This window comes from Humulus lupulus, chromosome 2 (genome assembly GCF_963169125.1).
Source record: "Humulus lupulus chromosome 2, drHumLupu1.1, whole genome shotgun sequence".
Classification (NCBI taxonomy): domain Eukaryota; kingdom Viridiplantae; phylum Streptophyta; class Magnoliopsida; order Rosales; family Cannabaceae; genus Humulus; species Humulus lupulus.
The window spans coordinates 93,575,894-93,602,355 of NC_084794.1; the positions used below are offsets into that span (position 1 = coordinate 93,575,894).

The following is a 26,462-nucleotide window of genomic DNA, read 5'->3' on the forward strand; positions in this document are numbered from 1 at the left end:
ATAGAACTTCTCATCGAACAGCGACAGGTCATACCCCGTTCTCCCTAGCGTACGGGTATGAAGCTATGTTGCCCGTCAAGTTAGATCCCCCCTCACATCGACGAATTACATACAACCAGGACCAGAACAGCCAACTGATGATGGAGTCCCTAGACTCACTTGAAGAGAAACGGGAAAAAGCCTAACTTCGAGTAGCTGCGTACCAGCAAAAAGTCGCCCGGTATTTTAACTCAAAGGTGAAAGAAAGAAAGTTCAACGTCGGAGATCTAGTACTTCGACGAGTTTTCTTGAACACCCGCGACCCAACTGTTGGAGTACTCGGACCAAACTAGGAAGGACCTTACCAAATTGAGGAAGTCCTTCATCCAGGCACCTACAAGCTTGCATGCTTAAATGGAGATCTCGTTCCACGCTATTGGAACGGAGAACACCTGCGCAAGTATTACCAATAAACAGTCCTTTTTGAAGGACTGGCTTGTATTAATTTTTACTTTTTACAAGTTTTGAAAAAAGGGTTAGCCACGTTGTATGGCTAATCGCTTATAAGTGTAAGATCTTTTTAAGATCACTCGTAAAGACATACTTAGTCCATTTTTAATATGAGAACTATAAGGGACTGTGCGCAGCCAGTCATTCTTGCCAACCTTTGTAAATTTATTTTTACAAGTATTTGTTCATTACGTGTGTTGTTTTGCTATATTATAAGTGTTACGTTTCCTACCGAGCAGTAATGTTCGCACAGGTCGTGGTTAAGGCAAGTGACCAAGGACCTAAAGCTCCTCGATCACTTGGGGGGCATATAAGGTACATTGATAGCAAAGCATACCAAGAGGTATGTAAACACATGAACAAAATGAGTGAAAGCATGCTATGGAACTTAGAGTATTTTTCAAAATTTATATTTTGTTAAATCAAGACAAAGTACTATGCTAAGTTCGGTCATGCGAACAGATGTTATAATAGACAGAAATATTATAATATCAAAAGGCATTCTTTTACACCGCGAGCAGTACTGCTCGGATGTAATTGTTTAATTAAAAGTAAAAAGCTGCCCTTGCAGCAAAGTAAAAAGTTGCCCTTACAGCAACAAAAACAAATTGTCTTTACAAAATGACCCGTAGGCCATGAAAACGAAATAAAAAAAGAAAAATTCTTAAGGAGCAGGAGGGTCTTGAGGGTTGGGAGGAGTGCCTTGGTCAGCCGAAGGACCAGCTTCAGCATCAGCACCATCAATCCCCCCTGCTAGGGAGATCTCTGAAGAGGCAGGCACTTTGGCCTTTTCTTCTTCTTCCAGCCAGATGGCGCACTGCGCCATCAGAGTCCTCTTTAAACGCTCAGACAGGTAGTTGAAGTTAGCCTCCCGGTTGTGCTTCTAGAATTCATAGAAGCAAAGGTGAGTGGCCTCCTTATACTTCTTCAAATTCTTGGCCCCGGCCTCCTAGAGCTCCTGCACTTGTTTTTCAAGCTCCCCCGTCTCTTGCCTACTGGCGATCAGATCAAGCTCAAGCTGAACAAATGCTTGAGTATTGAGCCTGGCGCTTTCCCTGAATTTTTCCCGGAATTCGTTGGCTTTCTTCAAGGCATCTTGGGCGTCCAGAAGCTCCTTGGTGAGAGTAGCTTTATCCTCGCACAGTTGTTCGTTCTGTTTGGACAGCTCCTTATTCTCCTCGAGTAGCTTGTTGTAGTCAGCCTCAAATGCTTGCTTAGTCTCAGCAAGCCTGGAGTCAAAGTTCTTTCCCCAAGAAACCAACGCCCCAACACGGTGCCAACCAGCAGTTAAAGTTAGCAGCCCCTGAAGATAGAGAATAAAATAAAGTAAGAACAAGAAATTAGGAATAAATGATAAAGTACCAGGAGATAACTTACGCTAACTATCTCATTCAGCCCTCTGTTGACAACTTGATCAGCCTCCATGGAGACAGTTTCAGTAATGGCTGCCTGACTGCGTCTGTGCTTCGAAAGCTTATATATCGTCTCCCTGGCTGAGCCGACCACGAAGCTAGGCAGGGAGCCTTCGGGCGAGGTGTTCAATGCCTCCCTGTTAGGAGCCTTGGAAGAAGGCTGTGGATCAGCAGGAGTGGGAGTCGTCTGCCCGGAGGAGGGTGGAGGTGGTGAGTTCTCCTTGGAGGGGGCAGTGGCTGGAACATCGTCTGTTCGAGCCTTCTTCGAGGGAGTCTTGTTGCTTTCCCCTCGAGCCCTCTTGCTATCCTTCTTCGGGACAGAGGCAGCGGCAGCCTGGTAGTGCTCAAAAACGTCCTCGGAGTCCATACCTGCACAAAAGGAAGCAACGCAAGCAGTAAGACTAAATGGTCATGCAGGATAAAAGAATGAAAGTAAAAGGATTACAAGTAAAGTACCCACGCTACAATTACTGGTCATTACATTATTTACTCAACTACCTACTACCTGGAAGAAATCTGAATTTAAGGAGGGAGCATTCTTAAAGTTGCCATCCCCATCAAATAGATGAGAGGGAATTGGCAAATGATTTAAAAGCGAGATTATTATACCGTTTTCATCCAACGAATCGTTAGAAAGATCAGTAGGCTCAGCAGCCTTTTGTTTACCTTTGCCCATCGGGGGCCAAAGGTTTCTCTGTTTGGTGAGGGATGGCAGGTTCCCTGATCATAACCCCAGTTGGTCTCCTCCGCGGAGGAGATGCTTGGGGTTGCTGCTCGGGTTCCACTTCGGCTTGGGCATTTTCCGCCGAAGGTTCGCTCGTCACTGGTTGGGGATTCTAGAGGCTGACCAACCTAAGGTTAGCCTCAGTAACTAAATTTTTGACACTCTTATCAGCATTTGGCATGCTGGCTAAGAGTTCCGCCCTTGACTCCATCCCTGGAGTTGGGATTGGACGTAATCATGGGCCTGGAACACAGTGAAATGTCAAGACATTGTGGCAGAAAAACACTAAGCGGATAAGCTAATGACGTAAGAATTTTTACCTCCTCAGGTGAAGGCCAAGTTGTCTGCGCCCAAGTCGGGAGTAAGGAAGTATTCCTGGTGATACCTCCCCACATTGGAGATGTGAGTAGTGTCGGACAAGAAAGTGCGCCGGGTTCCTGATGACAAAAGTGGAAGAACCCCGTGCCTTCTTGGTTAGGGTTGGACTTAAGGTCAAAAACAAAGTTGACCTCGTGGGGAGTGGGCTCTGGCCATTTTTTGAGTTTGTAAAGGATATAGAGTGCGGCCAGCATTCTATGTCCATTTGGAGTAATTTGGAAGGGGACAACTCCAAAGTAATTTGCCACCCCCTGAAAGAATGAGTGGAGAGGCAAAGTGGCACCTGCCTCAATATGAAATCACGACCAGGCGCTGTAGGCCCCGCCTAGCAGGTTGGCCCTCTGGTCGAGGGAAGGTTTAACCAGGGTCACCCTTGTCAGTTTATACTTATTTAAGTAGTTGGCAATCATCCTGATCGTCACTCTACTCTGGGGAACAACATGCCACTCGACATCCGGCTGAGCAGCGTGTCGAGGACGGGCATGCCTTTGTACATTGGCATCAGGAACATTTTCGCCTCGACCACTGGTCGATGGGGCATCAGCAGTAGGCTGGCCTGAGGAATTAGGGATTTTCCTTTTTTGAGCTTTAGTTTTTGTTCGAGCCATTCTTTGGGTTGGAACTGGAGAATTATTTGGGCTAGGGCGAGAGAAAGGGATATCTGGTATCAGAGTAGAGGGGTTTTCTTCGCCTTCAAGCAGCTGAGCTAGGAGGTCGTCTTCAATGGGTCTTTCTCCTCCCCAAGGGTCTTGCATATGAACTGCAAACAGACAAAGGAGGAGATAAGACACATGGCCTAGGGAGTTACGTGGGAGATTGGGATAACGTTGCTCGCGTCTATTGACCAGCAACATCCTATCCATACACTAAGTTTGGTGCTAGCAGTTTGAAAAATGGATCAAAAAGGAAATAAAATGCTTTTTGAAAAGAAACTTTTTCAACTCCTAGAGGGCGGGAAAAAACCCAGTTTTTTAAGCTAGCTTAAAGATCGAATTTTTACGCGATCTTACGCCCTAAACCTATGATCCTTACTATCGAACTAGCTCCTAACTTATATAAAGCAGAAATACACTCTCTTACCAAGAATCAGATGGTTTATACAAAATCCTCATAAATTTCTAATCAAGAACGCAGGAAATCACAAAGTACAATAACTACATGCATGGCATCACGAAAAGTTTGAAAGACTGAAAAATTACCTGGGTAGAGGGTGGAGATTCAGAAAAATAGAAATTTCGAGTCGGAAAGATCTTCGGCAGGACGTCTGAATTGTTTCGAAGTTCTGGGCTCCGGAGCAAAGTTCTTGATTGAAATGGTGAGTAAAGGATTGTAAGAGAGATAAAAAGGTTACTTATAGAGGCTGAAGTATAGCAAAAAGTGGCAATCATGACTTTCCCATTTTCAAAATGTGGGGGAGTGTATAAGCCGTCACATTGATTTCTTGAAAACCGAAAAGGCTTGATTAGACATAATTATGTCACAGTTTTCAAAAATGCACGAAGACTCTGACAGATTTCGTGGGGCATATGAACGGTTGTTTCGCTAAAGTTTCTTTATTGCTGGTCGCAATAAACAAACTTGGGGGGCAAATGTTATCCAAAAAACAGGCATGGATGACATGGCTGACACCTGGCGGAAGTCTTATTCGACCATCGACTAGAAAGATTTCCATGGCGCAACGCTCAACCGTTATATACGACCAGCTTGGTCGTATACTTGTTATATTTGGAGAAAATCTTATGCAGTTATGATCATATCCGAAATTATCTCCCATGATTTCCTGAGTATCCGATTATTTAGGAAAAAATATCTGTAACAAATTAATGTAATCTTCCTTGAGCCTATAAATAGAGAAAAATAGCTCAAGGAAGGGGGCCCTTTTTGAGAGACTTTTGGCTTTCTAATTACTAGAGATTAAGGATTTACAAGTGAATTATAGCTATTGCATTCGATAGACTGCTTTGTCCTTCAGAGGTTGGTGAAACTCATTGAACCCTAGTTCTTTGATCACTCCTTTGAAATATTATATCAATAATAGTTCAAGTGGACGTAGGTGATTACCAGATTCTGGGGCCGAACTACTATAAACTCTCGTGCGCTTTACTGTTTTTGTCATTATCTCCATTTCAACATATTTGTCCACATCAAGCATTTTTGACTCCGTGTTAGTTGACCAAAATCTGGGTCAACAATATGAAACTTTTTTGTGTTATGATATTTTAAGTACAAATAAGAAGTTATAATATGTTTTATAATTTATAGAAAGAATTTCTCATTTTTATTTAGCTAAAAGAAAAGTGTTAACGATATTCATATTCAAGCCATGGTTGAAGGATTTTCAAATTATTACCTATTTTATTCTTATACAATTATATGAGAATGTAGCACAATAGATAAAGAAAGGTCCATTTTTTTTATTTATAATCTATTTTGTGGTACATTAGTTTTGTTTAGTTAATTTTTTTTTATGGTATATTGTTTTACCAGTATATTTTTTGTGCTATACTGTAACAAAGTTACTTGGTTAATTTTTTTAGTTATCATTTATTATGATGGACGTCATTTTATTAACTTGGTACATTTACTTTCTATGCTATACAGTAACATAACAGTCCTATTTGGTTAAACTTATTTATGTTGTTAAATGAATAAAAGCTAATTTCACGACATATAATTTTGTTAGCATAATTTACTACATTAGATTTTGTTGATGTTATTTTTAATTAATTATTTGGTTAGAAAAATATATGGTGTACAATATTGTGAGCATCGTATATAGTCTTTTGTGCTAAGGTTTATCAAAGCCTCATGCCACAAGTAGGTGCTCCATTGCTTGTTCATATAAGGAAAAAAAAATTAACAGGAGCTTACAACACCACTGTGCTTATTCAAAGAAGAAACACAATTTTAAGGAGTAGCTTAAGTCACCTTGTGCCATTCAAAGAAAGAAATGAAAGAATTAAAGAAATACTTTTTACTACTTAGCATGGAGGTTGATGGTATATCATTTTGTTATGGAAAAGAAAAAAAAAAATTGATGGCGTAAAAATTTATTTGCCGGGTATATATTAGTACTATAGTATTAGTTTTATTCCATATCAAATTAATTTTATTAAGAGAAATCTAAATTATATAAAAATTTAACAACATGGTATATTTGTTCTATATATTGTGGTATATCAAAGTTGAATAAGGCATCCCAACGCCTAACACTATTTTAAAAATTAAAAAAAAAAATATGGCAACACCTTAGGGTGACAAAAAACCCAATTCATGGTAAATAAGTGTAACAACATGGTATATTCATTCTTTGTACTATGATATATATGAGTTGGTGATAGCTTAGAGTGGAAAAAGCATAACAAACCTACACATATGGTATATAAGTTTAACAACATGATATATATGTTTTTTGCACAATGACATATTAGGGTTGGTTATAGCTAAGGTGGAAAAAACAAGGTTTACACTATATAAGCTTAGAAGAATAGTATATTTGTTCTTTGTGTTGTGGTATAAAGGAATTGGTGATAGGGCAAAAAAAATTATAGTATATAAGTTTAGCAACATGGTATATTCATTGTTTGTACTGTGATATATTAGAGCATCTCCAATGGAGTGCTATAAAAGTGGAACACCAATGGTGGTCTAAAATGTGTGCCAAATTTGACACATGCTAAAAGTTGTGCAAATTTTGGCACAAAATATAGCATGTGTCAAATTTGACCCACAATAAATGTCACATTTTTTTTTTGTTGAGAAAAAAGACCTCATTAAAACCTCAAGAGTAAACCCAATGGGATAAACCTCAAGAGGAAAAAGAGTGCCTATAAAATATATTGATCAAGTAATGTCATCTTGAATTACAACATTGATACACTCGGGGTATCCAGGCCAACAAACAAAATCATTAGAAAGAGATAAAGCAAACTTAGCCAAAGAGTGAGCAACACTATTGGCCATCCTAGGACAAAAATTAAAGGAGATACTATGAAAAGAATTACAATAAGCAAGAATATCCCTAATAACATATCCCAGATAAGAATGCTCGATCTTGTGACTGTTAATAGCATGGACCACATTGGCACAATCAGATTCAATGACCACCGTATGATACCCAAGTCTTGAGCACAACAAGATACTGTGATAAACCGCCAAGGCTTCAGCAATAGTAGGGTCCAATAAATGATCCCATGACCACATACTAGAGGCAAGGACCATGCCATGAAAGTCACGGAATACCGCCCGAGCTCCAGCCTTCTTCGCAACATGGTCAAGACCAGCATCACAATTAATTTTAACAACACCCTCCACTGGTTTCTCCCAGCAATGCACTTTCGGAGTTTCCCTCAAGGACTCACTGGCGGGGATAGAACCACCATTGGCATTCAAGTGACGATCTAGAAATTCCAAGCTCCATTCAATAACCATCTGATCAGGAAGAGTAGTCTTCTCATTAACAAATATATTACGCCGATACCAAATATTCCATAAACACACAATGAGTTTTCCAAAGTCAGCTACAGATAAAGAATCTAAGCAATTTAACTAAAACTCATAAAAGTCCATTCCAGTGTAAGGAGGGACATGCATAATATTACCAACAGTGTGTCTAAAGTTACTCAGTCTATCACAATTCCATAAAGCATGGATGGCAGTCTCAGGACCCTTCAGGCAAAAGGGCATAAGGAAGCAACAGAAATACCTCGATTGCAAAGATTAGAAAAGGTAGGCAGCCAGTTATTAACACCTCTCCACAAAAATTGCCTCACTTTCCCAGGAATATTTAATTGCCAGATTTTAGTCCATATCACCGAAACTCCATTAGAACTTGAAGCGTGGCCCATCCCCAACAAACGAATGGCCTTCCAATATCCACTTTTGACGGTATAAGAACCTGAAGACTCAAAATGCCATATAACACAATCAATAACAGGAAGATGATTGCGAGTGATAGAAAGAATAGCAGTCGCCTCTTGCAAATTAAAAGCCTCATTGATCAAAACAGAGTTCCAATTACCATCAGGAAGAAGAAGGCTAGAGACCATTGCATCTTCAGGAAGAAAATGATCCGAGCAAGACCTATCACCATTCAGGCGGGGGATCCAGCGGACATGATACACAGAGACATTATTTCCATCTTTGATAAGCCACCTAGCCCCTGAAAGAAAAAGCTCTTTACCCCATAAAATTGATCTCCAGATGAAAGAGGACTTTTTTGAGCTATTGGCAGTAAGCACTGAGGAAGTAGGATAATAGAGTGCTTTCATAACCTTTGCAACGAGAGAATCCGGATTAGAATAAAGTCTTGCAGCCTGCTTAGCTAACAAAGCTTGATTAAACAAGGCAAGATCTCTGAACCTCATTCCTCCATCCGACTTGTGCCAACAAAGTCTCTCCCAAGTACACCAGTGTAACTTCTGTTTTTCCACATTACCACCCCACCAGAATCTAGCACAGAGCCAATGAATTTCTTTAATGAAACTAGCAGGTAGCTTAAACAAGTTCATAGAATAAGCAGGGATAGATTGGATGACAGATTTAATAAGCACCTCTTTCCCAGCAGTAGAGAAGGACCGAGATTTCTAGCTAAACAATTTATTCCAAATACGGTCTTTGAGGGATTGAAAAAGACCTTTCTTACTCTGCCCAGCATAACAAGGTAAACCAAGGTACTTCTCATGGCAAACAACCACAGGAACACCAAGAATTGCGACCATGTCAGCAGCATCTCTAGAAGAAATCCGAGAACTAAAACACATGGCAGACTTAGAAAAATTCACAAGTTGACCAGAAGCCTTACCATACCAATCCAGAAGCTGCTTAAAACGGTGACAAGCATACACTGATGCTTTGAAAAAGAAAAGGCTATCATCATCAAAAAGGAGATGGGAGATCTGGGGACCAGTACGCCCACAAGAGAGACCCGAGAGTGAGCCATTCACACAATCACGCTGTACAAGAGCAGACAAACCTTCAGCACAGATCAGAAATAGAAAGGGTGACAAAGGATCACCTTGTCGAAGACCCCTGCCACGAATAATTTTACCCAATATTTCACCATTCAGATTAAAAGCATAGTCAACCAAAGAAATACAAGCCAGAACTAAACTGATCCATTTCTCATGAAAGCCCAATTTCCTCATAAGGCTACATAAGAAACTCCATTCAACACGATCATAGGCTTTAAACATGTCAAGCTTGAGAGTAAAAGCAACGGTTTTACTTTTAACACGCCGTTTCAGATGGTTAACACACTCAAAGCCAATCATGGCATTATCAGTAATAAGACGTCTAGGGAGGAAGGCACTCTGCTCATCAGAAATCACTGAACCCAGAATCTCACGTAATCGATTAGTCATAGATTTTGCAATAATCTTGTAAAGCACATTACACAAACTAATAGGACAAAAATCCGAAGCATGTTTAGGATCATCAATTTTCGGGATAAGAGTGATAAGAGTAAAATTGATACCTTTAATATGCCCGCCCTCATTCAAAAAATGGAGACAAACAGAGTTAACTTCAGGACCAACAGTATCCCAATACTTCTGATAGAAGCCTGCAGACATACCATCCTTGCCAGGACTTTTAGAAGGACTCATTTGGAAAAGAGCCTTCCTCACATCCTTGCCAGCATAGGGTCTAGTCAGTTGATCGTTCATACGAGAAGTGACCTTGGGAACAATAGCATTAAGAACAGGATCCATATCAGCACAAGTAGGAGAACTAGACTAAAAAATAGACTGGAAATAGTCTTGAAAGACACCCGCGAGGTTATCTTGCCCGAACACTTCAGTATCATTCTTATCAAAAAGAGCGCTAATAAAGTTTCTTTTTTTCCGAGCAGTGGCACTCTTATGAAAATAAGCAGTGTTGTGGTCACCTAGCTTGAGCCAATTCTGCTTAGAGCGGGGTGCCCAATATTTTTCTTCTTTGTAATGAAGCACATCCAATTCCTTCTCAAGAGACACATAATCTTTCAAATTAGCAGCCGAGAGAGAAGCATCCAAACTTTTTAATTGTTTTTGCTTTTTCTTAATATTATTATGATGCCTTTTAAACACAGTAGTGTTCCAACGACCAAGATTAGTGGCAACATTAGCAATTTTAGTAGCCAAAGTCTCAAAGTTATACCCCACACCACTATTCCAAGCCGAAGAAATAATATTCCCACATTCCTCATCCTCCTCCCAAGCAGTCTCAAAATGAAACCGAGACTTAAGCAACACATGCCCCTTAATGCCCTCATTAGTATGATTAAATTGGACATGAAGAGGTCGATGATCAGAACCCCAAAAGCTAAGATGAGACACAGAAAAACTAGGGAACAAATCGAACCATTTCGGATTACCAAGCATGCGGTCAAGACGTACCTAAGTGAACGTGCTATCTTTGTGCCGATTACACCAAGTAAACTTCGGGCCCGAGAAACCCAAATCAACAAGATCACAATCAGATAAAGCTTGTTTAAAGTTCCTCATGATATAATTGGGCCTAGACACCTCACCATCTTTCTCACTAGCAACAATAATTTCATTCAAATCACCCCCGCACAACCAAGGACCGTCCTAAGACGAAGCCAACATACCCAAGAAACGCCAGAAATCCTTCCTAAGGCTAGCATTAGGCTGACCATACAACCCCGTAAAACGCCAAGACAGGGAACCAACAACATGGATGAAAACGTCAATATGAAACTTAGAGAATTGGATAAGCTCAACATCAACGGAGTCCCCCCACATCAGACAAAGACCACCGCTACGACCAATTTTCTCAACAACAATCTTACCACAAAAACCAAGACGAACTCGAAGAACTTCCAATTGAGACTGCAAACTAAGAGTTTCGGACAGAAAAACAAAGTCTGGCTTCAACTTCTTAACGTGGCCAAGCAAAGCTTGGAACGTCCGGTCCTGACCTAGACCTTGAACGTTCCACACGAGGCAATTCATAATGCTCGACGGCCTAGCTCCACTGCTAGGTTCGCCGTTGAGATAGTGTCAATAGATTCATCATCAACCACTCCCGATAAAACATCTGAAGCAACAGAAAGAGGGACCAAAACCTCATCAACCAAAGAGCTCAAGAGATGAGGTTCCGCTTGACTCTTTAATTTTCTTTTAACCACACGAGGTGGCTTTTGAATAGATAAAAAATCACCACGGGATCCCGTATGGGTACCAGCTTTGCGTCCCCGGCGACTATGAGAAGCAGCGACAACTCCAAAAGAAGCAGGGAGTATACGTCTCTTACTTCCAGCGGCATAGGAAAGAGGAGAAAGAGAGCTGGCCTGTGATGTAGAGCCAAAAATGACTGCATTGTTTGACTTCTCGATGGGGGTAGTCTCATGCACGTAAGAGTGTTCTTCATGCAAGCTACTAGCACGTGAGGAAGGGTCCCCGTTCAAGTCCAAAACAGCATCACTATTATTTAGTGAATTAATAATAGGTACACCATCTGTCTTCTCAATGGGATCAGACCCATGCATATAGGATTCCTCCCCATGCAAATTAATATTACGTGAGGAAGTGTCCTCACTCAAGTCCAACACAACATCATTATTTTTTAATGGATTAAAAGCCAAAGGAAGACTTTCAACAGTAGGGTCCACACTATTCACGTTAGAAGAAATCAAACTTTTGCCAATATTTAGAGATTTAATACCCGAGCAAATTGAAGGACATAAAGGAGGAGAATCTTGAGGAATTACTTCTTTAAGAGCCACAAAATCAGCATTATTCCCATTAATATTATCTTTTTCAGTAACAGATTTTTTGCCACAATCAATCACGGGTACACTATCCTCATTAATAACAACTCCATTAGAAAGAGAAGATTTCGGGATAGCTACATCGTTGACAACAGGTTCCGAAACCATTGCCTTCCCCTTCTCTGAGTGCTGGCGTAAATCAGGGCGTGGCGGGTGCACGTTACCGGTCGAAAATTTTTCCTTCCAAACCGGATCAGCAGCAGCCCTTGCCGTCACACCATTGGGCTCCGAACCAGACCCACGATTAGCTACCACATGAGAACGTTTTACCAGGGCATAATTTTTCACAGAGGGCAAGGCTTTGATCCATTCTCCATACTTAAAGCAAGGTTTCCCATTCACACTAAAAACCTTAGCTTTACATCCTCTAATCGGGTGCCCAATAATACCGCAATTAAAACAAAGATCCGGGAGGTGTTCAAATTTCAAAGCAACGAGACTTTTATCCATACCAAAGACTAAAACAACCTTTACGGCATGGGGAAGGGGCTTAGTAATGTCAATGTAAATCCGTACTCGGAGAAAACGACCCAAATGATCACCAAAAGAACCAGTCGCCACCTCAATCACAGGACCAATGAGCGCACCAACTTCGTATCCAACCTCAGTCGAAAGACAGAAAATCGGTAAATTATGCAACTGAATCCAGAAAGAAACATAATTAAAACATAGATCCGAGTAGTTACCAATCCCAGTTGGTTCAGCCAAAACCAACAAGGAGTGCTCCACTATCCACGGTCCGCCTCTAAGAACACGAAGACGATCGTCGTCAAGAATGAACTTAACGAGAAACAGATTAGGCTTGAGAAGATCAGCCTCAAAAGTCCCCTTTAACTTCCACATATTATTAGTTGAAATCAAAACAGCCTCACGGGGTATATTACGTGCCGAAATGATACATCCGGCAAGAGAACGAGTGACCTTCTCTAACCCCTTAGAGATAACGTTCACATCAAGATCACCTTGAATAGTTTCATCAGAAATATCAACATCTAAAGCGTATTGAAGCGCGGCTAACTCATCGGAATCCATAACGAAACACGACCAAGAGACCACAATCACCACTTCGAACTCAAACACTAACGGTGACAGAACTTCAAAGCAGAAGAAGGACAACCGAGAGAGAGCGAAAACTTTTTACGTTGTTGCTCACATTTTTTAATTACTCATTTTCCACTCATTAATACGATTTATTAATTTAAATTTTAAATTTTTTTAATTTATCTTTTAATAAAAAAAATTGATTGTTTTTATATTTTCAATAAGCATTAATAGTTGTATTGACTTTGGGTTATTTTAAGCTGTGATCCCTATTCTTTACACTTTGTAATACTTAGGTACCAAAAGTTGATTTTGTATCAGTTAGGTCCCCAACTTTTTCAAATCGTATCATTTAGGTCCCTAAATGTTATTTTTATTTATTTTTTTCTTTGAAAATACATAAAAAATATAAAATAAATGGTGAATCATTCTTCAAATGTTTGGACATTTAATTTATGACAATAAAAAAAATGACATGAGAAAAAAATATTTTCATAGCATTTTTTAAAATATTTAATATTTTTATAAATTAAATTAATGTATTATTAAAAAAAATATTCTTACCTACATCGTTATTTTATAATTAATAGTAATAACAATGTTATCTAGATTATCTTGATATTATCAATTTTTATTATGTTTATGCTTTTTTGTTTTATACATTCTTTTTAAAACTTTATAATAGTGCATATAAATTTATTTATGTGCATATATATATGATTAGTTATAAGTTGCATTATAGAAAAAATTTGTAAAATAAAAATAAATATGTACATTATAATTATTGATAATCTCGTGATAGTTCAGTTATTAATATTAAAAATTTATAGGTAAGAATTTTTTTTAATGAAAAACTAATTTAATTTATAAAACCATTAAATATTTTAAAATTTTCATGAAAATATATATTTTTTCAATGTCATATTTGGTATTGTTATAAATTAAGTGGTCCAATTTTTTTTAAGATTGATTCACCATTTTTTATATTTTATTTATGTATTTTGAAAGAAAAAAGAAATAAAAATATCATTTAGGGACCTAAAGAATATGATTTGAAAAGATTGGGGACCTAACTGATACAAAAACAACTTTTGGGACCTAACTGCTACAAAGTGTAAAGAATGGGGATTGCAGCTGGAAAAAAAACCCATGGACTTTTTTTAGCTAGTTTGTGTAATATCCCATGTTTTGAACACCCGTTATTAGCCGATTGGAGCCAGTGAAGAATTATGTGAAATATTATTTTGATAAAGAATATTATATGAATTTGTGATGGTTAGTGAATTTTATAGATGTTGTAATGATTCGGTAATGGGTCTAGCTTTATGCAAAGAACGATTGGTCTCAGACCAAGAAACAAACCCTAATGGGAGAAAAATCTCGGATTAAATAAAATAAGAAATACTATGACATAAAAATATTAATTTTGTTTGGCAACTGTGACTTTATAGTCGAACCAATAAGTTTAAGAGAAATTGATTGAGGTTTGAATTCCAATCAACCGGGCTTAAAAATGAGAATTTCTTGCTTGGACCACTAATGGCATTTTGGTTAATTTTATAAAATTATCAAAATTATGTGAAATGTGACCAATTTTATTTTTGGGTCACATTTAATTTAATTAATTAAACTTGGAGATATTTAAAAAATATAGGGTAAAATTTAGGAAATTTTAGATAAGTAAAATTACCAAAGGGCCCTTGAGTGTTTAAGGAGAGAAGTAAAGATGAGCAAGGGCATTAAGGTCTTTTCCAATGGGCAGTAATTTCGAACCTTAACGAAAAAATGATTTTTGGGAGGTTAGTTCTCTTAACCTAAAACAAGTTTTGACGCGAGGCTTTTGCCTAGTTCCCGTCCTTATTACACAGAATGTGTGAACGATAGTTTAAGGGTTTTTGCCCAAACTCAACTTAGGACAAAAGTTTAAAAATGAGACTTTACCCCTTAAATTAAATAGTGGAAGTAAAGTTTTGGAAATGAGAAGAAATAATCCTTTGTAAAGATAACTAAGATTTGGAGACTTAACCAATCCCAAATCAGCTTGAGTTAATTTAAAAGTTGATTTTTACCATTCTTTAAGTTAAGGGTCCAATTGTCATTCTTTTAAAAAATAACGTAAAAAGAGATCCTAGGTTATGGATAAAAATGGTAAGAATGGGAGTTTTGGATTTGGTAGAATCTTTAAGAGAACAGGATAACATTATTATATATTATTTGTAAATGGTCAAAAAGCAGTATTTTGGTAAATGATAGAAAACGGTAAACTTTTGTAAGAGGACAACAAGTTGGTATTTTTCTAAATTTATGATTGGAGTAAAATTCCTTTTCCTAAAACCAAAATATGTGTTATTCGATAAGTGATTTCTCTAGTTAAAGAATATTAAGATGCATGACACAGAGAGCGTGTTGCGGTGAGGCCGATTTTCTCATGTTAGTGTAAAGACTGAAACGAAATCCGACCTTATACACTGTATGGTGTATACAAGGCTATAGTATAGAGTCTCTAAGAGAACTTTATTGCATGTAGCTATCGTAGAATATTAGCTATAAGAGTATGTCATAGTTTAATCAGAGTACATTGTATTAATTACAGTAACCGTCAAAGGGAAAACGAATAGCGGTGTTAAAGATCCAGCTGGGAGCTAAGGACTCCAAGTAAGTTAGCCTTTCTCTTTCTTGGCTACAACATGAATATACTAGTGTGTCCTTGTAGTAGTAGATTACACTAGTTTTTTTTGGGTCATTAAGACCAAGGTATGCTTAATACCTACTCGTGCAATGATTTTGCACTTTGCAGCTAAATGGTAAGTAGGTTCGGGTTGAAGCCAAAACCTTAGCATAATATAGTCCGGGTTGGAGTCAGGGCACTGTAAGAATACATAGTACAGGTTGGAGCCAGGACATGGTCAATATATAGTCCGGGTTGGAGCTAGGACATTAACGGTGGAACCGAGTTGAGGCCCGGATCACTTGCTGATGATTTAATTGCTTAGTCATGATTTGTGTTAAATATATCTTGAATATTCTGAGAATCTTCTGAGTGCAGGTTATTGTGTTATGTGTAAACTTGGTTGTTAGAAACAACCAAAGTTATTGTTCGGATATGGTTATCTATTTTGAATGTTCTTGGAATTTTCTGAGTCATGTTTTTATGTTATGTATGTGTTGCGAATTTTTACCACTGCGCAAGTATACGCAATCGAATAAACAAGTAATAGTAGTGGAAATAGATTATCGTTCCGTCAGGGAATTGATCTAATAATTACCAATAGCAAACTTTTATTTCTATTTGACTAATGAAATTTTAATGACAATTAACAATGATCAATAAACTAAGAAAGCACAATTTAATTAACGAAATTTAATATGAGCGAAAGATTAGAATATTCTAATTTCATCAACCTTCAATTCTATTCAATCAATAATACAACTAATATGTTTCTGTGATCTATGGTTATAGCAAGTTTACTAATGACAATTCTATTCTCTCTCAAGATATAAAATATTCAGTTTACCTGCGAATTTTCTACATGTCTGTGATAAATTCTACACATAAACCGCATTAAGAACAAAAACCTAATTGCTACACAAACCAATTTGATACTTTCGTTCTAAATTGAAATCTATGTCTATTGTCTAAAGCTATTCCAATTCTCACTTTTCAGATATTGAATTAAAACCAATAATCATGCAACAGATGGCCAATCAATTACAAGCATTAAACATAAGAACAATAGATAACCATAAATTCAAAGATTCATAGAAATTGCATTAAAGACGAATAGAATATCCAGTGACTACATTAAAATACTCTAAATAAGAATTTAGTTCATAATATTAAACTTCATCATCCAATCTAAAATTCAAAAGCATAAAAATAAACACAAACGAAATAAACACGGATTCTTCTCTGTTTCTTTTCCTTTGCCGTCAGAATGCTTCCTTTTCTCTGTCCCTCTCTATCTTCTTTTTATTCTTCTTACCAAAATCCCAAAAACCTACGAATTTCCATAATACTTTCCAAAAATACCCTCGTGCCGATATATCGCATAGATGAGGCGATATATCGCCTGGTGAATTTTCTCGATAAAAACGCGAGTTTCTGATGTCGTTTCTGTAAAGCCAAAATTTGGAATTCCTTCTTATGCCGATATATCGCCCAAGACAGGCGATATATCGCCTATACCATATTTCCAAAGATTAGCCAATTTTCGGCTACTAAAACAAACAGTTAACCAAATTCTCGAACAAATCAGAATTATAACGACAAACTGCACAAGTTCACCAAACAGGTTAAATAGAAACTTTCTCTTGAGAAAAACAACCAAATCAATCTGAAAATGTTATAAATAAACGTACATTTTGTACGCTTATCAGTATGAAAATTGGTTGTTGGGCGCAACCAACGTGCTTAATTTTCTGTTATGGCTATTATTAAGAATTGTATGATGGTGTTGGAATTTCTCCAATACACTAGTGATCGGTAGTGATAACTACCTTAGATCAACCCGTTCCTGGGTTTAGTATATTTATGTGGAAGACTATTCTTACTAAGTATTTTTGCTTACCTAGTTGTTTCATGTTGTAGGTAAGTGCAAAAGCAAAGTGGAGTAGTGAGCGCTGGAGTCTGCTTGTGGATATGTACATGTGGCCCGACCTGGGGAGGTTTTGATGGAACACCATTTTGAAAAGAAATGTTGGGAGCTTGTTATTTCTTTTATGACATTTCTTTTGCTTTAACTCTGTAAAAAAGTAGTTGTAATTTTGTTTGCTAAACTAAAAGTGTGCGTACACGATCTTTAAAAAAAAAATTATATGGATTTTCAGTACGATGAGTTAAAAGTAAAAAGTTTAAATTTTCGCATGATTTGGTCTTGTATATTTTGAGGGTCATTAAAAGTGGAATCAGAGCTCGAGTTGAGCCGTATAGACAATCCTACTTGTACATTCTGCAAGATAGATCGACACTCACTGTAAGTACTGTCTTTATTTGTTTTTCTTTTGTTTTCTTTTGTTTACCTTAACCCTATAAATTGTAGGTGCAATGGTAGATTTGCCTGAGATAGTTAATCTTGTCCTAGAGGACCCACTCTTTGGGTATCCTCTAGCACAGAGACTCTGTTTTCACTAGGCCTTCCATTGCGCATACCCGTGCTTGTTCGCTAGGGAAAATGACTCTACGTACGAAGTATGGGAGTAGATGTACATGATCGATATAATCCTGTGGGGTATGGAGATTCCACCTGCCTACCAGGTGAGGCTGGCTAGCCTATATCTGAGAGATGAGGTATTTTACTGGTTCCAGCATCGCTACGAGGACCCCCACCATCGTCTCCTGGCCAGCATTCTGAGAATCTATCGAGCTCACATTCGGACTGCACTTTCGCATGTCCCGGTGGTAGGAGAGGTACCAAGAAGATTAGATGGCAGCAGCGACTCCCTCACCAGACGCTGCACCTCAGGAGCCACCCCAGCCCGCGGAGGCAGCTGCAGTAAATGGCAAGGTGGTGGAGGAGATGGCCGAGCCAGTAGTGGACCTAGTGGAAGACGATGAGAGTGAGCCAGAGGAGGATCTCGAGCAGTCAGACAAGTATACAGACCTAAAGTTGGATTTGTTGATGGATAGTCTAGATTAGGTTATGTTGTGAGGGTCTTGTTGATACTTTTTGGTAAACACTTGGAAAACCTACTAGGTTGTAGGGCTTTTGTATAGTTATAGCAGACGTATGTAGAAACTCGACGTGTAGCTAGGGTTCTTTTTTGTATTTACTAGTTTGCTAACTAAAACTTTATGCATGATCTGTCATGATCATTTTGTATTTCTAGGATATAGCCCTGATTGTTATGACTATCTGTTTTGAGTTGAATCGTTATGATTTTCTTTTCCTTGTGTATGGTAAACTTGTATACTCAAATGTTTTAAACATAGTTGTATAGAGACTCACGATGGCTTCTAATACTCGAGCTAGTGGAAGACGAGCTGTTAATCCACCAGAGTTAGCCGAGAGAGCAGCTGTTGACCAAGATCTAGGTCGTGGCCGAGGCAGAGGAAGGGGCCATGGCCGAGGGAGAGGTCACGGACAAAGAGCACAGCCAGAACCAAATCTGGCAAATCAAATAGAGGATCTGAGAAGGACTGTACATGAGCAGAATACGTCAAATGCTCAGATGTTCGAGGCATTGATGTAGAGATTACTGGAAATGCCACACAACCCCGCACCCCCAGCACCCCGAGAGGACATTCCAGAACAATAGCAAGTTCTGACGCAAGAAGACCCATAGGTGGGAGCTAATTCGCTAGCTGATGCACCCAAAGCAGAACAGCTAAAACTGATCTCAGAATAGTTTAACAAGCAAAACCCACCTGTGTTCGAAGGAACTTCGGACCCCCTGATGGCAGAAGAGTGGGTTAGCATGCTGGAGAGAATCTTTGACTTTATGGCAGCTACTGAAAGGGAAAAAGCAATCTGTGCGGTGTATATGTTAAAGAGGGACACCCGCATCTGGTAGGATATTGCTAGGAAGGGGCGTGATGTTACGTAAATGGAATGGGTGGAATTCCTGACCCTATTCAATGCCAAGTATTACAACGAGACAGTGATATATTAGAAGGTGGTTGAGTTCGCCAACCTAGTCCAAGGGTCATCTAGCGTATAGGAGTACATGCACAAGTTTGACCACTGAAACCAACCGGGTACGCAAATTCATGAAGGGGTTGAAAAGAGAGATAACTCAATTCGTGGACACCGGGAAGACCAGCCCGGATACTTATGATGAAGTCGTAGAGAGAGCACTTCGGGAAGAGTCATGGCTGGTACAAGAAAAGAAAAATCCCTACAAGGCTAAAGAATGAGCATATGTCTCTAATGACCGGGGAAGGTACTCTAGTAACCAGAGCGGTCCTTCTGGAAGGTTTTCATACCGAGGAAAAAGAAGTGTGGGGAAGGCCAATACCCTAGGAAACTCCTGGTTTCCCAATGGTGGAAACAATAAATGAATAATGGAGCCACCAAGCTGAAGTTTGAACTTCAACAAGTAGCCAAAGAGAGAAAACAATTATTGGCCGTAATGAAACAAATGCAATCGGTGCCACCCAGGTGAGTGCAGCAATAACAATTGCTTCACCTATGGAAAGCCGGGTCATTTCCCCAGGCACTGCCCGACTCATGGTCAAAAGAGAGGAAATGACCAACAAAAGCAGTAGGAACTGCACTGAGAGTCTATGCACTCACCCAGGGTGATAAAGAAGTTGGGACTCCCGCATGGTGTCAGGTCAGCATCCTGTGGCTAATAACTCAGCATATGCACTGATGGACACTGGTGCATCCCATTCTTTTATTGTTGCATCTTATGTTGATACAATAGATAGGAAGCCTGAGCCTATGGAAAATGTATGTGGCTAACCAAATACGGGGCGGTGGTGAATTGCAAATGAAGAAATCTGACTTTTAACCTACCTGGGGAAGAACCGTTCGTGTTCCAAGGCACAGCCCGCAAGAATAATTTTGCTATAATCTCCACCTTGAAGGCTAGGAAATTACTGGACGATGGATGTATCGACTACCTGGTGAATGTAATAGACAAGGATAAGGAGTCTAAGCTACAATCAACTGAGGTAGCAGTGGTGTGCAAATTTCTGGAAGTGTTTCCCGAGGATCTTCCAGGGATACCCCGAGATTGAGAAGTCAAGTTTGAGATCGAGTTAATTCCGGGAACCGCACCTATTTCAAAGGCATCGTACCAAATGGCACCGGCAAAGCTCAAAGAACTGCAAGCACAATTACAAGACTACCTGGATAAGGGATTTATACGACCAAGTAATTCTCCTTGAGGAGCCCCGATACTATTCATGAAAAAGAAAGATGGTTCCATGAGAATGTGTCTTGACTACCGCGAACTCAAAAAATTGACGATCAAGAACCAATACCCATTGCCCAGAATTGATGATCTATTCGATCAACTGCAGGGAGCATCGGTATTCTCGAATATCAACTTGAGATCTGGATACCATCAGTTGAAGGTCCAGAAATCAAATATTCCCAAGGCCGCATTCTGAACTCGTTATGGCCACTACAAGTTCGTGGTGATGTCTTTTGGACTCACCAATGCGCCTGCGACATTTATGGATCTTATGCATAGGGTATTGGGTGAGTATCTAGACAAATTCGTGATCTTGTTTATAGACGATATACTTGTATACTCGCGAAACCAGGAACAACGCGCCAAGCACCTAGAGCTGATCTTACAATGATTACGCGAGAAAAAGTTGTATGCCAAATTCTCCAAGTGCGAATTTTGGCCGACTCAAGTAAGTTTCCTAGGGCACGTGGTGTCAAGAGACAGTATTGCAGTCGATCCAGCCAAAATCAAAGCGGTGAAGCAATGGAAGGCCCCAAAGAACGCACAAGATGTTCACAGTTTCTTGGGCCTGGCAGGGTATTATAGGTGCTTTGTGGAGGGTTTCTCCAAAATAGTGACGCCTATGACCGCACTAACCCGAAAGAACATCAAGTTTGAGTGGACGGACAAGTGCGAACAAACTTTTCAAGAGCTAAAGACCAGATTAATGACTGCTCTCATACTCATTATTCCAAAGGGTACCGAGGGATATGCTATTTATAGTGATGCATCAAGTCAAGGACTCAGAGCCGTACTAATGCAACACAGGAAAGTGGTTGTGTACTCCTCCTGGCAACTGAAAAAATTACGAGAGAAGCTATCCAACACATGACTTGGAGCTAGCAGCGGTAGTGTTCGCATTGAAGATTTGGAGACACTATCTCTATGGGATCCACTACAACATATGCACGGATCACAAGAGTCTGAAATTGTAATGACCTAAATTTCCTAAAAACGTTTAGGACCTTGATTAGGAGGCCAGCAGGGCCATAATTGATTTATTATGTTATTAAATGATTATATGCATGCTTATGTGAATTATATTATAATATGATGTGAAATGCATGCACATGGGTCCATTTTTAATTATAAGGGCATTTTGGTAATTTGGCCCGTTGAGGGCGTAATTGTGTATTAACCACATTATATGTGGATTTGTTCGAGCCATTCGGCATGAGACGATCTTTGAATGTCAGTTTTCAGTTTGGTCATAACGGGGTTAATTTCGAGGCTCCAAGTGAGTCTCGAGGTATTTTGGTGATTAGAACATTATCGGGAATTAAAGGATAATGGGATATGATCTATTAGCATTTGAGAATATTGGGAATAACGGGAATTGGAGGGTGTTAATTATGATTAACGAAATAGGCAGGAAATGGCGATTTTGCCCTTGGTGACTGTTTAGGGTTTTAATTAGGCTTAGGGGCAATATGGTTTTTTCACCTAAGGTTATATTTAGCCATTAGAAGGCTGTAGAATTAGCAAAACAGGGCATCACCTTCATCTTCTCCCGACCATCATTTCCACTTCTTTTTCTTTTGAATTTTGAAGCTCTTTTTTAGGAACCAAGCTAGGGAATCAAGCTTTGATGATTTAGGGTTCTGTTCTACCATTGAAGAGGGTGTGATTCTAAGATTGAGGTGAGTTTCTAGCCATTAAAATGATGTTTCTTGCTCTGTTTTTCTTATTGAGTTTCAGGTGGATTTTTGAGTTGGATAATGGGAATTGATCGGAGTTCTTGGCTAGGGTTACTTGGGTTATGATACCTAGGGCTTGTGTATATGGTATTTGGGTTGATTTGGGGGTTTGGATGAAGTTTGGAAGCTGGTTTTTCAAGTTGGAAATGGAGGAGTCGAAAGAGGGAAAAACCAGGGTTGAAAACCCTGGTTGTAGCGCTACATCTCCCATCCATGGGCGCTATAGCGCTAGCTATGGGGTGTTTCACTCTGCCAAGGGCGCTAGGGGGGTAGCGCTACAACACTACCCTCCTTTTCCAGATTCCTGTTTTGGGCACTTTTGAGGGTTTTTGGCTCGTGGTTTCAATTCCTAAGGCTTGGGATCGAATCTACTCACCGTTTGGGTACAATTCAGGGTCCCGGGAGTGAGGTTTAGGTCAAGACCCTTTCATTGTTGATTTCATTAATTGGAGGTTATATTTGGTTATGAATAGGTGGCTGCTAAGGGATCAAAGGATCGATCGTTCTCAAGGGTTGTTCAATTGTTATTTCTCGCTCGAACCAGAGGTAAGAAAATGACACCCAGTATGAGATGCATGTGATGCATGATAAACATGTGATTAGGGCATGGCATGAATATTAAATATGAGATTGATCAAAGCTTGAGTCTTTGTGTTTGTGCATGATCATAATTATGCTAGTGATTGTTAAGTACGCATGATGAATGCCCTACATTTGGATATTTGACATATGGTATATGCCTAGATGCATTGCTTACTTTTGTATGGTAGTGACCCATGAGTCAGAAATCGGCAATGGTGTCGGTATTAACTGTGAAGTTGTGACTCACTAGTAAAGTTCAGCAGTAGTACTCAGCACTGGTCGTAGGGTATTGGCTTAAGAGTCAAGAACGGTCTTAGTGTGTTTAACGCAAGCTAAAAAGATTAGATCTAATCGACATCAGCATTGAATGACTCATCATGGGCATTAATGCCGGACCGACCTCAAGTTCGATGAAAACTAAAAGTGCTTGTCTAGCCTATGGCTAGTCACTTAGAGCCAAGGCCAGAAGGCACAGGTGACTGCATCATCACATGGCTATGGGTGTTGAGCCCACGTAGTGACTCACTCATCAGTCACTCATCTGGTTTTAACAGAACCTCAAAGTGTTAAATCACTCATCTGATTAGGATTGACTTGATAGTCATCCATTCAAGAAGGCAGGATCCCCCATCATTATCTGAACCTATTTGCATGCATGAATAGGGCTATTATTGCTAGGCATGCATATTATGATTTAGTAACATGTTATTACTGTTCATGAGCATATTGAGTTTTCTTGTTAAGCCTCGGCTCACGGGTACTATGTGGTGCAGGTAAAGGCAAAAGAAACCTGAACCATCCTTGAGTTGGAGAGCTTAGGTGACAATGTGTACATATGCGGCTGCTCGACCGCCACGGTCGAGGGTTGAAAGAGGAACTAGGATTAAACCCTATTTTGCCGCTTAGGTCGGCTGGTTGTAAATATTTTGTTGTAATTAACCTTTAAATTATATTTTTGGGATTCCAATGTATACAGTAAACGTTCTAGTGAAACATTGTATCTTAACCAAAAATTTTAACCCTAAACCGCTAATCATACTTAGTTACACGATTATGGCCAAGTGACTCGATTAGCGAGTTTAGCACTGTTTAAAATGCACACCGTAACTGGCCCTGGAGTTTAGGGCGTTACAACTTGCTATCAGAGCGAGCCAAGGTTGAGGGTTCCTGAAGACAAGTTGGGCATGTACACTCGTCATCAAAGATAGCTTCACTCAGGGAATGGTAACTATTTATGTAGTTATGTGCTTAACTGCTTAAATGGAATGTAAATGCTTTACCTGCACATTGTATTAGGGAGCATGAGATTCTGATAGAGCCTAGCTCTTGACTATATGATTACCTGCTCCATGAATATATATATATATATAAATGTGATTATTTGCATGCTGGAGTTAGAGGCATGGTGTGAATGTTGGAAGAGCGGGGGTTATGAATTGATGAATAAATGGCATGGGCATGTTTCTACCACTGCAGTGGGTTTGTGAATGTAAAGTGGTTTGTGAATGTAGTGTGGAAAGATTGTTCCCATGGGGGGAAAGCTCTTGATATGCTCATCATGTTTGATGGGTCAAGTTATTGATTGCAAATTCAATCAGAAGGTATGTATCCAAGGTAGATAATGAGACCTGATGGTGGTTATACAGAGGCTGGGAGTTTTAGCCAGGGGTTGAGTTCTTCATTTTCCCCTCAGAATTTCTAGCAAATGATTACAGATTTGCAATTAAGATTGCAGAGGCAAGAGGAAGAGATTAGGTGTTTGAAGCAACACCAGAACCTGTCGGGAAACACCTTTTCCTTTGCTATGCCAGGAGTGGCACCAGTATTGCCTCAGCCTAGAGTTGAGAACAGATGGGAATTTCTTTGTGGAAGATTCCAGGAGTATTGCCCTCCAGTCTTTGAGAGTGGCCTAGATCCATTTAGAGCTGAGCAATGGATGGGCATGATTAGTTCCATTCTTGACAGTATGGGGCTGGTAGGTCACGATAGGGTGATCTGTGCTACATATGTATTGCGGATAATGCCCGGACGTGGTGGGAAGTAGTATCCCAGACGCGAGATACAGCTGTGAAGGACTGGAAAGAATTTAGGCAGCTGTTTAATGAAAGGTATTACTGTGATGCAGCCAAGACTGCTAGATGAATGAGTTTCTGAACCTCGTTCAGGGAAATGCAACAGTAACCAATTATGTTAACAGATTTGATGGGTTGGCCAAGTTTTCTTTTAACATGGTACCCACAGATGTAGCTTGGAAGGAAAGGTTTATTCAGGGATTGAATCCCAGAATAGCTCAGGGCATTAGAGTTGCCCCAGTGCATGAAATCTCTGTTGGGGTTTTATGCCCTAATTAAAACCTAAATTCTTTGTAATCTCATTTTATTATCAATAAAAGAATAAGAAATCATTTTTTGACTTGGTTAATCACTTTGCTCACGTGTTTTATTTTCATGATTATTTGTTTAGTATAAATTTCTATTAAATCCCGAGCATATAGCTAATCGTATTTATAGTGACGTAATCACAGTGGAATATAAATATGAATATATGTTCAAAATAATTTAGTCCTAAGATTAGCCAGTGCATGGGATTTACATTGACTTGCTAATCTATGATGTGATCTACTTACACATCACAGTGTTATGTTCTTTCCAAAACATTAGCAACGTAGATAAGATCAGATGTATTTGTTACATCGGACAGGACCGATATTGACAGTTGATAAGATAAGTAAACATACCGTTATTATCTATTCTAGTCATATCATATAGTTGACCATAGGTCAATTCAATCTCAATTCTGAGTGGTTAGTATTCTAACTGATTGTATTATTTGAGTTCTTTGACTTCATCGTTACCAGCTTACCCTACGGACTAGCCCATACTTACATCTTGGGAACTCGGTAGTATAATTGAGTGGGAGTGTTAATCATAGATATGAACATCTATAGCTTCTGATGAAGAAGTGAAACGATGGTTTCCTTTTAGTTTGGTTCAAGGTGTTAAATGATAGAGATCTCATTTCAGTAATTAAATTAGTTTACTGAAATATCATTTACAAGGAACTAAGTGTTTTAAGGATAAAATACAATGAGGGGTATAACGGTATTTTAGTCCTATCTCATTGTAGACCATCTATGGAGGATTGAGAGAAAATTATGGTTGTAACAATGGATAATTAATAGCGTATCTATATTTGTTATAGAGTGTTCTATGAATTCAAAAGTGCAATTCCGAGTCTATAGTGGAGTCACGAGAAATTAATAAGTTAGTAAATTTATTTGTTAGATTTATGATAACTTATTGAAGCTTGATTTCATAGGCCCATGGTCCCCATTGTACCTTGGATAAAATCATCTAGATAGTCTCAATTAATTAATTTAATTATCAATTAGAATTATCAAAGTTGACCAGGTCAATTTTGGATAGTTTCACAGAGTTATGTATTTTTTAGAAAAAAAGAGAAATTAT

At 39.1% G+C, this 26,462-nt stretch overlaps 1 protein-coding gene across 1 annotated transcript; it reads right to left on the reverse strand.

Moving 5' to 3' along the window:
* Window positions 1-9,737: 9,737 nt before the first annotated feature.
* On the reverse strand, window positions 9,738-10,364 carry LOC133814531 (uncharacterized). Its single transcript, XM_062247478.1, has one exon. It carries the CDS (start codon window positions 10,362-10,364, stop codon window positions 9,738-9,740), a length of 627 nt encoding a protein of 208 aa, XP_062103462.1.
* Window positions 10,365-26,462: the final 16,098 nt, after the last annotated feature.

Coding starts and splice junctions, on each gene's coding strand:
- LOC133814531 (XM_062247478.1), bottom strand. CDS start 10,364: ATGCTTGGTAATCCGAAATGGTTCGATTTGTTCCCTAGTTTTTCTGTG.